The sequence below is a fragment of the Lagenorhynchus albirostris genome, chromosome 1, assembly GCF_949774975.1.
Source record: "Lagenorhynchus albirostris chromosome 1, mLagAlb1.1, whole genome shotgun sequence".
Classification (NCBI taxonomy): Eukaryota; Metazoa; Chordata; class Mammalia; order Artiodactyla; family Delphinidae; genus Lagenorhynchus; species Lagenorhynchus albirostris.
The window spans coordinates 62,094,518-62,110,455 of NC_083095.1; the positions used below are offsets into that span (position 1 = coordinate 62,094,518).

General features: G+C 39.9%; 1 protein-coding gene across 3 annotated transcripts in view; it reads left to right on the forward strand.

Annotated features, from left to right (window-relative positions):
- The window catches only part of SLC25A21 (solute carrier family 25 member 21), a 534,640-nt gene that overhangs the window by 473,257 nt on the left and 45,445 nt on the right, over positions 1 to 15,938 (forward strand). For all 3 annotated transcript variants that reach the window (XM_060143361.1, XM_060143344.1, XM_060143352.1), the window contains 2 exons: positions 2,755 to 2,814; positions 7,048 to 7,155. In XM_060143361.1, the coding sequence (XP_059999344.1) occupies positions 2,755 to 2,814; positions 7,048 to 7,155 (168 nt within the window). The remainder of the gene's footprint in view (positions 1 to 2,754; positions 2,815 to 7,047; positions 7,156 to 15,938) is intronic.

Below are 15,938 nucleotides of genomic sequence, written 5' to 3' on the forward strand. Positions count from 1 at the left end.
GAGTCCCTGTTCATTACTTTTGAATTTAATACATTAGCAACTTACCTCTGATCTGTGAGGCTTCTTTATTTGTAGGAACCTGAATCACTTCATCCTAGCCATTCACCAGAATCTTCCAGCCAGACTGCTGATGAGTACCAACCAGCTGGTGGTAGTTTTTTTAAAACAGTTTTAGAGATGGGGAAATGAAAAGCCTAGAATTGCCCCAAAGTGTAGACTTGGAATTGCCTGTGAGAATTGCTTAGAGTGACAGGTCAAGTCTATGTCCCCACACTTCTCCTTTGAGATCTCAATTTGTTCCTTAATTCTTTGTCATGACAGAAAGTCAGAAGGAAAAAAAAAATGCATCCTCACACTGGAAGGGAGCAAGGTAGTGAGGCATTCTGTGAGGTCCATCATCTCCCAGAACTTTCCCGAACCCACATAGACCCCTTAGAGCAGTGTTTCCAAAGTATGGGTCATGACCTGTGAGTCCTGAAATCAATTTGATGGGTCACTAGATGTAGTGGTTCACCAGAAAATTTTTTGATGAAATAGAGTAGAAACAGAATGCATTACACATAGTGAAGAGCTAAACATTGTTTTACAGCAATGTTTTGTTTCAGTTATAAATATGAGTGTGTACTACATGTGCATGTGCACCTGTGCTGGGTAAATAGATTATGATAAATATGGTAAATAGTAGATTGTGGTCAAAAAAGTTTGAAATCTTCTGCCTTACAGGACTCAGCTTCCAAGGTCAGGGAAGGCAAGAAGACCTCAGCAGAAAGAAAACTCTATCACAGAGAACCTCTTTCCAAACCACTAAAAAATCATGGCTCAGCAGTGAGCAGTACAGTGTAGTGTAGTGGTTAAGAGCATACCCAGGCTTTGGAGTTAGACTTAGGGAGAAATCTCAATCCTTCCATTCACTAGCTGCAGGACAGGTATCTACAAGTGGGAATCATGGTTGTACTCTAACCTGTTACCTGGTGATGTTGTATGGATTAAATGCAGTAGCACATCCAAAGGCCTTAGCATGTTTCCTACACCACAGCAAGCTCTCATGAATGATACATGTACATAAGGGATCGATGGTTCCTTTAGTATCCAAAGTGAAGAAAGGAAATGGAAACTAAGATTTTCTGAAAGTCTCCTATGTGCCAGGAATGTCAAGAAATCTTACTCAAGTTCTCTTATTTAAGGACTACTCTAGAAGTTTTGTGTTCTTCAGGGTTAGAAAGGTCAAGCTATGCCTCCATAGCTAATTCAGGATTCAAACCTAGGACTGCTTATGTCAAAATCCACGCAGGGTGGTTATCAAAGAATAGTTACGATGATGACCATGAAAAGGAAGAAAAATAAATTATTTTTTAAACCCAAGATCATAACCCTTTTCCTTTTAATCGTTTCTAGTGCATCACTCATCAAACCTGTTGTGGCTCCTGGTGGTATTATTTGAACACTAGGATAGTTTCAGGGTTATCACCATCCACTGGAATGTTAGACCAAGAAGACAGAGGTTTCTCTGTGTTTACTGCTGCATCCCCAGTGCGTAGAACCAAGAAATATTTGTTGAATGAGTGAATGAATGAATTCCTGTTCTACAGAAATCTACATCCAGAGTTGGTTTAAAGGAACATAGCACAAAAATAGTTACTGAGTCTTTAAGAGAATCCATCTATCTGGTGATGGCAATGACTCTGGAACTGCCCAAAGACACATGAGAGCCATGTTTACATAGAACTACCTCTTTGTAACAACAGAATATTATTTGGCTCTCAAATCTATATTTATTTCTTGCCCCATAGTACTGGGTTATAAAGTAATAGAGTAGAAGACATATTAAGACCATAAAATACCCAGGCCATTTCTGAGGTCTTGAGAATCAGACCCCAGCAGGACCTAAGAGTGTGTTTTATCAGTGATGTTGGCAGCTACCTAACAGAGTACCCCAGGAGCAAACCATCATGTTCAAGCAGATCGTTGTCCAAAATATATAATATAAAAAGAGAGGAGAAAACTTTATTTGGAACATATTATACAAAGTGATTGATTAGATTTGCCTCCACTGAAATCCATTTACAGAGAAAATTATATTAAACATCATCTACTGAAGGTACCAACAAAATCTTCATCATCGTCAGATTTTTAAGGAAGGAATAAGCAGCTCTCTTTCTTCACTGAGGTTGAGGACAGTCTTACTTTCAGGCAGGGGATGGACTAGATGTCCTTGTTGGGTCCTTCCCTAGTTTATCATGGCATCTTCGTCATCACTGAGTGTTTAGAAATCCCATGGAACAGTAGAGATACACAGCAGTATAAATGCGAGTTAAAGCTGAGAAGTGGATGTCTTTTACAAATGGGTTAGAAAATTGGGCATTCACTGGGAAAGCAGGCCATAGAGAAAACATAGGAGACCAAAGATTTCAGGTCTCTATGCCTATAATTTTGAATCACTGCCATAAAAAAGGAGTCTATTGATGTCTGGGGAAACTGAAAATGGTCATGGTAAATGGAAGCTGTATGGTTCATTTACTGCTATAAAAGATTCCATCAGCTCTTCTGTAGGCTATTATAGCTGCATTTGAAAATGTGAATGTTCAAGTAAGATTCAATAGCAACTACCCAAGACTGGATTAAAAACTGTGTTTGATGGTTTATCGTTTTTTAGAATGCTGGTGAATATAATGATTTACTAAAGAAATTTGAGTCAATTAAAAGGTTTGTTGCAGGAAATTGTTATAAATCTCTGGGTTTGGTCTTGTTTCACAGTTTTTCACCTTTGAGCAGTACAAGAAATTGCTAGGATATGTGTCACTGTCACCAGCATTGGTAAGTGAGAGTATTTATTATACTTAAGTGTGTGTGTTATTTCATACAGCAAAATCTGGAAACAAAAACCCTTTTGATTCCCCAAGCTCAGCTACTAAAATATGAATTCGAGTTATTCAATGTTCAGCTACTTGTTGAAAGCCATCTTCCTAATAACTCACAATTTGGCCATTTTATAACTCCCAGTGATGAATTTATGATAATAATGATACGTGTGGAAAGGCCCATATGAGATATGGTCAAGAATATAAAGAGTACATTTGTCAAAGACTCTTTTGAAGCCAAAACATGTGTATGTTTACATACATACTGCACATATCTATTTATGTGAAAGTCACTGTACCTAGAATTATTTCCTAACAGGTCACTTTTGCAGCTTTTGCTCAAGTTGTATTAACTATAGGACTTCAGGTCACTCTGTGGTCAGATGCAGGCTGAGGGGCCTTTTATAGTTGGGGAGAACAGTGATCTTACAATGACACATGTCAACTATTACATGAAAGTCATTTGGTGATTTGAACATTTGCCGATGCCACTCCTTTCCTTCTTTGTGATTTCGCTGCTTTTCACAAAACAAGTTAAATAATATTGACCAAATAGGTTCTATCAATATGCATGCAGCGAGAGCCCCAGAGAGCGCCAATGCACTAATTTCTCCCCCAAACCTGCAAAGCAAAACAAAACTAAACTAAACTAAACTAAATCTGCATTGGCCCTCCAATTGGCAATGTGTCTTCCAACGTCCAGGAAAATACCCCAGTTTACCTGCTGGAATGCACCTTAGAACTCAGCCAGAGGGGCAGAGTTCTGAGCTTCAACTCTTTCATTACTTTATTTCTAAAGATTCATTAAGAAGTAGCTGCTATTTAAAAAATCATACATACTCCCTTTCTAGGAAGGATCCAATTAAGAAACCTAATAGTGTCACTTTGTTTTATGACAAAGAAACCTCTGGTCCAGCCTCCTGCTTAAACAAGGGGGCTGTGAAGCGGCCTCTCATGGAAGGAGAAGTGGTAGCATGAGTCCTGAAATAAGCTGAGATTTTTTTTTAATTCCTCAGTGTCTTCCCTGACTGTCTCCCTTTACTTTGAAAACATCTTGTTAAAAAGAGGGTTAAAAACTTCCTAGCAGGGCTTCCCCGGTGGCACAGTGGTTAAGAATCCGCCTGCCAATGCAGGGGACACGGGTTCAAGCCCTGGTCCTGGCAGATCCCACAAGCTGCGGAGCAACTAAGCACATGCGCCATAACTACTGAGCCTGTGCTCTAGAGCCTGCGAACCACAACTACTTAAGCCTGCGTGCCTAGAGCTCATGCTCTGCAACAAGAGAAGCCACCACAATGAGAAGCCCGTGCACCGCGGTGAAGAGTAGCCCCTCTCTGCAACTAGAGAAAGCCCGTGCATAGCAACGGAGACCCAACACAGCCAAAAATAAATAAATAAAACAAATAAATTTTTAAAAAAAAGAAGAAGCCAATTCTAAAAAAAAAAAAAAAATCTTCCTAGCAAAGGACAGTAAAATACAGTTTCCAGAGGGCCATGGCTGATCCTGTGTCAAGCATTGGTACCATGTGAGAGACTGCACTTCTGTCTTGAGAATTCAAACAGAAAAGCACTTGGCTACTTCAGCTCCTCTCACCGAATTCATGCAAACTGTATACAGTTTTTCTCTTTTCTTGAACTCATTTATTACAGTTTCTTTTTGATACAGCTAGACACTTAAACAGCCATTAAATGTCCCCTAGTGCTCTTACATGAAAAGCCTGGGAGGCTGGGAACCCAACAGTTACCGCTGGTCTCTGGAACAATCTGAGTAACATGATCCGCTGATAGCTGATCAATTCTTTTGACGAGGGACTGCCGAACACTAGTTCTGACAGCAAATGTAGCTGAGTTTTATAGAAGAACAAAAAAGTGAATTACTTGGAAGATTGCGTATAGTAATAAAAACTTGAACATCTGGATTTTAGCTTTTTCAGTCAGAAGAGTTTGGGACTAGTATTTTTTTTTTTTCTGCCTTTGGATTCCATGATGGAAGTCTGAGGTAAATGAATAAAATATTTTGTCTGTCACCCTATACAAATATGTTTAAAATTGTAATAAAGGGGCATGAAAGGAAAACATTAGTTATCCCCTCTCTCCTAGAATCTGTATACAATCCCATTCTTCCTCATCATGCAACAGTAACAATGGTTTTGTACAGCGCTTTACAAAAGGCCTTCACACATTATTTTGACCCTCAGAATAACCTTATTAAATCAAAGATTAGATATTGTTGTGTCCATTTTACAGATGAGAAAACAGTGGCTTATAAAAGACTCAGTGATTTTTTTTTCATGGAAAGGCATTTTATTTTAAATATAGCAGTGTGTACATGTCAATCCCAAACTCCCAATCTATCCCCCTCCCCTAACCTTCCCCCCGACCATAACCATAAATTCGTTCTCTAAGTCTGTGAGTCTGTTTTGTAAATAAGTTCATTTGTATCATTTTTTTAAGATTCTGTGTGTAAGTGATATCATGTGATATTTGTCTTTCTCTGTCTGACTTACTTCACTTCGTATGACAATCTCCATGTCCATCCATGTTGCCGCAAATGACATTATTTCATTCTTTTGAATGTCTGAGTAATATTCCACTGAATATATGTACCACATCTTCTTTAAAAGACTCAGTGATTTAAACACAGAGCTGCAGCTAACACACACGGTGTTTTTGTGTGGATTATGAAAAGGTGCCCCTTTCTCCTGACTGATGCCTTTCTGGCTTGGCAAGTAGGCTGCAGGCTGATTTCAGCCTCCACATGTAACTTTGTGCCCAAACTACTGTACATGGCATCTCTGGTCACACAGCCAATAAAGTGGCAAAACCAGAACCTAAACCCAGACCTCCTGGCTCTGGATCCTGCCCTGGTTCCACCTTGCCTCCCCTTCTAAGGTTATAGAACATTCCTTTCTCCCTTTTCTCTTTTAGTCTCCTACTTTGAAGAAATTAGAGACTCTGAATACAAGCGTCTCTTCTTTACTCTTCATTGACTTTTCTTTTTCTCCTAGTTGTATACAGTATTACCTCTTCCCCTGAAATTAGAGCTTCAGCACCAAAGAATTATTTTTTTCAGCATCTCTTTTGAAGGTTTGAGGCTTTGTTTCATTTTGTTTTCCTGCTGTGTGTGTGTGTGTGTGTGTTTTAGTAGTTGTGGTTATTTTTGATACAAAGTTTCTGAAAATCCTTTAAGCATTCTACTCAGTGGAAAATTCTAGAAAGTTCTTCTTTCCTACTGCAGAAGTTCTTAACAGATAACAAATAAGAACCTGATACACAGCCACCTTTTTTTTTTTTTTTTTGCAATACGCGGGCCTCTGACTGTTGTGGCCTCTCCCGTTGCGGAGCACAGGCTCCGGACGCGCAGGCTCAGCAGCCATGGCTCACGGGCCTAGCCACTCCGCGGCACATGGGATCTTCCCGGACCAGGGCACGAACCCGTGTCCCCCACATCGGCAGGCGGACTCTCAACCACTGCGCCACCAGGGAAGCCCCACAGCCACCTTTTGATAAATGTTCTAGATTTTATCTGAGCCCTTCAAGACAACCTATTTATCTCTGACCTCAACTTTTATTCCTCAGCTTCTAGTTCTAGAAGAATAGGGCAATTATCAGTTTAAAAAGTCAGATAAAGGATTAATTTTAAACTGTTTTTTTTTGTTTCTTAATTTCCTAGAATAATGACTCTAAGAATATGGCTATACATTTAAATATTTTTGGCTATACTGTTTGGTTACCTGAAATTTAGCTTTTTATAAGCATTTTATTTGTGGTTCTCCTCCTTGAATTTCTTATATGCTCAATAAATGTATTTAAGTAGGTGTTTAAAAGTGAAGCTCTCCTTTTTTGAGTCAAACTCTCTTTTAGTTGTTACATGTGCAGATGTTTTAGCATGCACCTTAAATAAGTAAAACAACCTTTTTTTTCATTAAAGGACAAAGTCATTGTTGATGGGGCTTTGACATTTTATTTTGAATTGTCAGGATGTGGTTTGTGGCTTCTGTAATTTCTTCTTCATGAATTGTCAGCATCTAATCAAGATCTAAAGCTGTTTAGTAATGGTATATGGTGCATTTATGTGAGTTTCTCCATTCTCATTATAACATTCAGCTGCATAGTGTAATGAGTAGGATGTTTAACCCCATACACATGATGACTTGTTTTAAAGTATTGATTGACTTAATTTTTCTAGACCTTTGCCATTGCTGGATTGGGATCTGGACTAACAGAAGCCATTGTGGTCAACCCTTTTGAGGTAGTAAAAGTTGGCTTGCAAGCCAATCGGAACAAATTTACAGAGGTAATCATTTAATGTTTTCCTGTTGTTGATGGAATGTAAAAATTATTTTTCAGAATATAACATCAAATTATGAACCCAGGCCATAGCCACTTGTTAAAGCCATAGTAACTTATTGTTAAGGAAGTAGCATAAGAAAAAGTCAAATTTCTTCCACAAGGAAAGCGTTAACAAAAATGCACTAAATTCTGATGGACGCCATAAAGCAACCATACTCCAATAAAAATTAATTTTAAAAAAAAGTCTAATGGACAAACACATGTTTAGACATTTTTATTTTAGAGTTGTAATGTAATCTATAATGACTTGTTTGGAAATGTTTTCTGTACTTTTGGCAGAACTTCTATTTCACATTTTACTAGAATAGACTATAGCAAAAACCACTAGGATGATAATATTGCTGTGCTTTTAAAAAAAAATTATGAAGTCATTTGTAAAATTACCTCACACTTTTCCTGACTCCACACACTGCCCTCCCCCAAAGATTCTGATAATCTGTCAAGCTTGTCTTTTGGTTAAATCTGAATGAGCATACTACTAAACCTGTGTAGACGTCACCACTTGGAAATGATGGGTCTTGACATTTAGTCACTGGTACATGATGTTCCATGAAGACAGCTTGCCTTGGTCTGTGCTGCCTTCACTTCCTCGAAGTTGCCGAATAATTCCCTTTAAACCACCAAGTCCAACTGTTCTTGTTTTATTCTTTTGGGTGCCAAGCCCAAGGTAGGGAAAAAATAAGGGGATTGGCAGTCCAGGTCCTTTCTTAGCATTTGAATTTACTTCCACAACTGGGTAGCACATGGTATAAATTGGTTTGGAGTATCTGCTGACCTGAATTTCTCCATAGAAAAGTTCCCCTGCCTACTACTTAAGCATCTGCTAATGGGTGGAGACCCCCTCTCACTCCCACCCCACTTCCTGCCTGCTGCTACTGCCTGAGAGCTCCCTGGCAGCTTCTTGAGCAGGGGTGTGGGAACGGAGAGGGGGCCCCTACTCACCTGTAACTGCCAAGAGCTGCGGAGGACAGGGTTGGCCTGCTACAGCAGAAGGTATCTACTCAGAGGATGTCAATCCTAATTAAGGAAGATTTTTTTGTTTTAAGTTTCAAAAGATTGTCTTAATTGCAGAGATATATAGCACTTCAGAAAAGGTTGAAAAATCCTGTATTGCCCTAGTCTCTGTTTCTGTTTTGCTTTTTCTCTATTCTTCCTTGAATGATGGGAAAAGATGGCAAGGACCAGGAACAAATAAAAAGAAACACTTTTAAATGTCCTGTCAATATGGAGCATTAAAGACAACCCCCATGGAATCTGCTCAAGGAAAATTTGGCTGGGAGAATTACCAGCTAGAAGAAAACTTGGGGCTCCCCATTCAGTGTCCCATTTTTACCCATTTGGAAGCTTGTCTTGGGGCAGCAAGGAGTGAGCAAAAGAATACACAGGCCTGGGCTTCCCTGGTGGTGCAGTGGTTGAGAGTCCGCCTGCCGATGCAGGGGACATGGGTTCGTGCCCCGGTCCGGGAAGATCCCACATGCCGCGGAGCGGCTGGGCCCGTGAGCCATGGCCGCTGAGCCTGCGCGTCTGGAGCCTGTGCTCCGCAACGGGAGAGGCCACAACAGTGAGAGGCCTGCGTACCGCAAAAAAAAAAAAAAAGAATACACAGGCCTTCAAACTGCAGTCCTTTATCAAGACAGCATGCAAGCAGAGGAACACAAATGGGACAGAGCACCAAGAAGCACTCACAGGAATGAAAATAACGAAGTATCACAGCACCCCTGCTCATGCCTAATGTTCTTTTTCTCTCCTCTGCCCTCAGGGAGGTTCTACACTGAGGCCATGTAAGAGCTGCTAATGTTTTGCACATGCTGAGGCCTTGCTAGAACATGGTAAACACCCTTCCAGCCCAACACAAGAATGCTACATGTGCACGTGCTCCTATAGTTCATTGACACGAGTGTGGTCTGTGTAAATAGTTTATGTATATACAGCCATTTTTCTAAGTGGGGGAGAATGGGGAACTTGTTTGAGGTCGTTTCTTTTGCAGAATCCACTGAACTGGATTCATTGTCAGGTATTTACTTAGACAAAATAAAATCTATTAGGTACCCTATAAAATATTTGTCATATTACTTCAACTAGTCAGAACTTGGTAAAACAGAGATCACATAGGTCACACATGTCAGCATTTTGTTTCCAGCATCTGTCAGGATTCAGTAGCTGATCAGAGGTGGCACTTTATTGGTCAAAGGTGCCAATATTGATCAAATTGAAAAGTAGTTAGTGCATAGTCAGTCACCCAACATAAGGTCATGGGACTATGCCTATTACAAAAAAAAATCTGAGTGAAAGGAATGACGTGATAAGAATAGCAAATTTCAAACTGACAAAGGATTAATCTCCAAAATATACAAGCAGCTCATGCAGCTCAATATGAAAAAACAAACAACCCAATCCAAAAATGGGCAGAAGACCTAAATAGACATTTCTCCAGAGAAGAGATACAATGAGGTATCACCTCACACCAGTCAGAATGGTCGTCATCAAAAAATCTACAAACAATAAATGCTGGAGAGGGTGTGGAGAAAAAGGAACCCTCTTGCACTGTTGGTGGGAATGTAAATTGATGCAGCCACTATGGAGAACAGTATGGAGGTTCCTCAAAAAACTAAAATTAGAACTACCATATGACCCAGGAATCCCATTACTGGACGTATACCCTGAAAATACCCTGAAAAATAATTCAAAAAGAGTCATGTGCCACAATGTTCATTGCAGCTCTATTTACAATAGCCAGGACATGGAAGCAACCTAAGTGTCCATCAGCAGATGAATGGATAAAGATGTGGCACATATATACAATGGAATATTACTCAGCCATAAAAGAAATGAAATTGAGTTATTTGTAGTGAGGTGGATGGACCTAGAGACTGCCATACAGAGTGAAGTAAGTCAGAAAGAGAAAAACAAATACCATATGCTAACACATATATATGGAATCTAAAAAAAAAAAAAAAGTTTCTGAAGAACCTAGGGGCAGGACATGAATAAAGACACAGACATAGAGAATGGACTTGAGGACATGGGGAGGGGGAAGGGTAAGCTGGGACAAAGTGAGAGAGTGGCATGGACATATATACACTACCAAACATAAAATAGATAGCTAGTGGGAAGCATCTGCGTAGCACAGGGAGATCAGCTTTGTGACCACCTAGAGGGGTGGGATAGGGAGGGTGGGAGGGAGATGCAAGAAGGAGGAGATATGGGGATATATGTATATGTATAGCTGATTCACTTTGTTATAAAGCAGAAACTAACACACCATTGTAAAGCAATTATACTCCAATAAAGATGTTTAAAAAAGAATAGCAAATTTCAGATCTAGACATTTAAAAATACCTACCAGTCATTTGGGGCAAGTGCAGCTGTTTTCTCTGTCTTTTGTAGAGAACTCATTAACTCCAAAGCCTACGTCTATTGACTAGCACGTCCTTTTATACAACAAGTGATACCCTTTTGTTAATCTGTACCTGTGTTGAATTAATCCAAAACAATGTTAGGTGCGCTCACTTCAGCATCTGTATGGCAAAGAATAATTAATACTTTCTTCATTCTCAGGCTTTGTAGGTTGTCAAGAATTATGGGGTGGGTGGGCGGGGAGAGGAAGAGGAAGAGAAAGGGAGGAAGAAAGGAATTAATTTTTTTTTTTAGGAATTAATTTAATGCCTAAAGCATTTAAAGATTATGCTTCCTTTTTTAAGAAAAAAAGTTTTAATTCTGGTATAAAGTTTTAATTATGTATAGATAATGCATATTTATGTTAGGAGACACCAAAAAAACTACATATTTCTGTATGTACATATAAGTGTACAGATGTACTAAAAATGGTCTAGACTCTCAAGCAGTGCTGTCCAAAAATAGAAATATAACATGTGCCACCTATATGTAAAAAGGTAAAAAGAAACAGATGAAATTAAATTATATATTATTTAACCCAGTATATCCAAAATATTATCATTTCAAAATGTAAACAATAAACAAATTATATGAGATATTTTACACTCTTTATTCATACTGGATATTCAAATCTAGTGTGTATTTTATGCTTACAAGCACGTTCCAGTTTAAACTAGGACATTTCAAGCACTCAGTAGCCTCATGTGGATGGTGATGTCCTTAGAAGACAGTGCAGGTCTGGAGGAATTCATACAAACTTCTCACTTTGGCTGCCTCTGGAAAGGAGACTGGAAGGGGGGAGAGGAAGATAAGAGTTTTAAGGGAAGAGCTTGGTGCGTTTGAATGTTTAACATGAGAATGTATCCAGTATTATCTGTAAACATTTACATTAGAAGGTAACACTTGCTCGCTGTAGAAAATTTAGAAAATACAGAACCGTATAAAGAAAAGTAAGTAATCCAAAAGAAATGTTCTAATGGCTCTGCCGGGTTAAACCCACCTCAGGGAGAATCTTTTCAGCTAATTCAGGTGGGAATGACTTGCTGACCCATCTTAGGACTCAACCTTGCATAATTCTGGTTCTAGTACTTCATTTATAGTAGCAGGAACCCCCATTTTTCCTGCTCTGTAATTTCTTAAAGAGCTTAAACCTTATGTGCAAATTATCAGAGAACATATATAAACAAAGCTGTCTAGAACAGAAAGGCAATGGGTTTGGGGAGCAAAAAGCCATAAGGGTTTGCGGAGAGATGTACCCATCAAGCTCTTTACCATTTCCTAACAGTATGGCCTTGAACAAGTTACTTGCAGTTCCCTCTGTGGTAAAATGATGGTGATCAGTCCAACTGCATTACAACAAGGTATTTCTATAAGGAGATAGAAACACAAGCCCCGCAGGACCATCTAAGTTACTGACTTTGTGACAGCCCCCTGCTTCCTACTCTGACCATAGCCCGGTTTCCTCTTTTGTTAGGGAAAAATAATAGTAATGGCCACATCAAATGGTGTAATAGGGTTAGTTGAGACATGTATATAAAGCTGTCAATACAGTCTGTCATGTAGTGGTGGTTTAATAAGTGTTAGTAGTTATTATTACGACCTGCTTTTTATGAGAATTTAAATGTGATAGTATACCCAAAGGTCTTAACACAGAGCCTGGGACATGATAGGCACTCAACCAATGGTAACTATTTCTAGATGCAAATTGATCTTATAAATCCTTAAGGTTGACTAGAGACAGATCTATCTTGAGATATTGCTGCAATGAACAGTCACACCTGACTCCCAGTTGTGGGCTCAAAAACAGCTTACTGAACAGTGGTTCACCTTAGGTCATTCCCAACTGCCAATGCAATCCATTCAGCCTGAATTCTTTATCAGGGCTTAAGGGCTGGCAGCCTAGTTACAGTGCCTATTGACAAGATCTTTAAACTTAGATGCAGGTCTGTTATCATAAACAATAGTAGTTGGGTACCTGTTTGCTATAAATAACTTGCATATAGCAGCAGAAGTTCAAGAGGAAACTAAAAACATTTGAAGCCACTTTGGAAAGAGTTCTACCACAATCAAGATATTCTTCCTCAAGAATAGTCGTATAAATTGAACGTGGATTCTTGATCAAGCCTTCGCGGCCACTTCACCTGGAGGCTGTGAACTAAGCTCATTTTCAGCCTTTTCAGTCAATTACAGCTGCCAGCTGTGGTGAAACACTAAATAGATGGGCTGCATGGAGAATGGCCAGATGACCTTTACAAAAAGCAGAGCAGTTTCCCCAGAGGCTTATTTTGCAGGGAGATAACTCTTGCTGCTCCGCCAATAGTATGAGTTTCTCAGGCCACAGGTCTGTGGCTCAGCCTTTCTACCTTCCTGCCTTAGATTTGAACCACCATGGATTCGTACACAGTAATTGTGGATTTTCCTATTTCGTCAGCCTGAGGAGGTGAGTCTGCGTGGTCCTTTAAACATGAAAAGTTCCCAAGAAGTTATCTGTAGTGGAAGATAGCCTAGGGTAACAGTAGTCAACATGACTCTTAATATTACACTTAAAGTCTTGGAGGTGATGGTAGAGTGATAAAGATGGAACAAAAGGACTCCCGTGGTCCCAGGTGCACAGAGCGTGGTCTAGAAGGAGGTTGTGGAATGTAGGTAGATGTCCATTTGGCCCTGTGGGGAGGGAATAGTTGGCAAAGGGCCAGAATGGGGCCCTCTGAATCATGGGGTCCAGGAAAGGCGCCCCTCTAGCTGGGATCCACGGGCAATACTGGCTGAGAGCAGAGGCTGTGTGTGCTGTGTTCTTGGGGCCCTCAGTGAAATTCCTGACAGGATTTCCCAGGAATGGCAGGTACGCTGCTGGCTCCAGCTGCCTGTGTTCACCCCTCTGTGCTCTAGGACTGATTTTCTAGGCAGTCAGAGGTATGTTATCCATAAAATATGCCGTCCCTCCCAGTAAGCCCTAAACTATGCTAGAAATGTAAAGGAAATTGTGGTTAATTTGCTTATTGATACTTCCCTTATATCCTTCCAGCTTCTGTATAAAGTATTTCAATAGGTGTACTTGTCTTGCCTCCACTTTTAGAATTACCACCATATCAGTCAAAGACTATAATCCCTGCCACACTTCCTTCAATTCCAATACCAGAATCTTGGCCAGCATCTTAAAATTCACAGTGAATAAAGTAAACCGGTCTCTAAATACGCTTGACCTTCTGTGGGGAGCAAAGTAATCACAGCTTTGTCATGCTCTGGTTTGGTTCAGTGGGTATAAAAACATGTTCAGATAAAATCAGGATAGATCCAAATTTCCCCCCATCCTTCAAACTAAACCCAAGCAAAGTGTCGTTCTGGTCTGTAGTCTTTTTGGCTTAGGACTAGGCTTGCCCAGGGATTTCTCCATTGGAGATGGTGTGTATCCCCAGTCTTGCCAAAAGTGTGACTTTGTAGCCTGTTGTCCTGCTCCCTCCTAACTAGGTGCATCGTTTTTTCCTGTACACTTATAAGAATGAGAAGTCCCCTATCAATTATGCTAAGCCAAGTGGTGTTTTGCTGGCATGCTCTCTGCTAGCCTGGAAAATGTGAATTTCTCTCCAGGAGCAAAATCTTGTATGAATTGTTTCCCAGTTTTTCTCTCCACTTTGAAATCTACTTCAAAGTTATTATTTGGCTAACGGGTTATGTTTTCCTTCCCTTGAGGTCTATAGGATTTGCCTCTGATGTGTGGATGGGGCACAGGTTATCCTTCTACTCTGTCATTTTTATCGGCGTTACATATGAACATAATCATTCTCACCCCCAAATAGGAAACTAAACCTTTAGGAAATTGCAAAAGCCTGTTTCATCTCTATTTAGTCTTTAAAGATGTTCAGCCTAAGAAGGGAGTAGTCTTCCACCTATGCTCTATGATTAAAACTTAAGGATCAATGAACTGATAGCAAATGTATCATCGATGGTAGAATCTTTAAAGATAAGGATTTTTTAAAAATTAGTTCAGGGTTTGATTCTTGTTTTGGATAACACCACTAAATATAGCTCTACACACTCTATCCTGGGAGCTTAATAATCTAATAGAGACCAGTTAGATCACGTACAGTATCACAAAGCTTAGTGATTATTTTCTCCATAGGCAATTAACAAATGCTTAAACTTAGTCATATTATGTAGAGACAACACAAAGTGAATAGGACTGTACTTTGCAATCCTCTCTTTCCAGAAGGAGAGAAGTTGAGTTATATAGAGAGTGAATGTGTGGCTCTTTTTTCAGAACGTGTGAGAAGCTAGCTTCAAGGGCATGTCAACATTCATGATGACGTATTGAGTTAAGTTCAAATTTTTCCTGCATTACCATGTGAAATCCTGCCTGGAAGCTGTTCAGTACCTAAATTATTTCTTTCCAGTCTATGATTCTTGTAGGCAGAAAAGTGAATTATGTGTATGAATCCATTCCTATAGTTATCTTTCAGCAGTGCCTAAGGCAGCAGCCAAGTTGCCTCTCTATTATCGTTTACAGAAAATAGACTTCAGTCTTCCACTCAGCTGTGCCAGGAACCCTAGATTTTTGCTTTCAGAATTGAGACTTTGAAGTAATGATAATAGCTACCATTTACAGAACATCCACTATAGGCCAGATACTGTGCAAGATGCCTGACATGTTTTTTCCTTTATTTGATTTTTTAAAGTTGTGTCGTTTTTGTAAATTACAAAAGTAATTGTTTTCACAAATCAGGTAATACAGGACTATGTAAAGAAAAAATAATTGGTGATTGCTGCCACTACCGCCCTGCAATCGCATCGCTCTGGTAACTGCTCTGTCTCCTTCCACCTTTTACAGTGCTCACACGCACCTGATACCTAATCCTCCCATTATCCCTATAAGGTCAGTGGCTCTATCTCTGTGTTACGGATAGGGGAAATAAAACCTAATGCAGTTATTAGCTCTAAGGAACTGAGCATTAACATAGAGGTCTCTTTCTAGAAACCACACTGTTTTCACTGGGATAAAGAAAAGTGGGTAATGAAGACGCTTAAGGGAAAATCGTTGTGTTTCTGGAACCATGAAGAAGCAAAGTCTCCTTCCATGTTGCCAGTCCCCTCTGAGTAGTCACTCCTGTGTCCACAGCGCAGTCACCTTCCCTCCTGCTCTGCCAGCAGGCAAAGCACAGGGTCAGCGTCTCGTCCCGTCACCCCGAGGCCCCGTGTTCCTCCAGGCGGTTATTGGACAGCAACTTGGTGTTGACATAGCTTTGTGGCTCAGCATCTGGAAGAGTTTGTTTAAAGCAAATTATTTTCCACTCACAGATTGTTTAAAAATAGGCCTGCTCATCAAATGTAAATTGT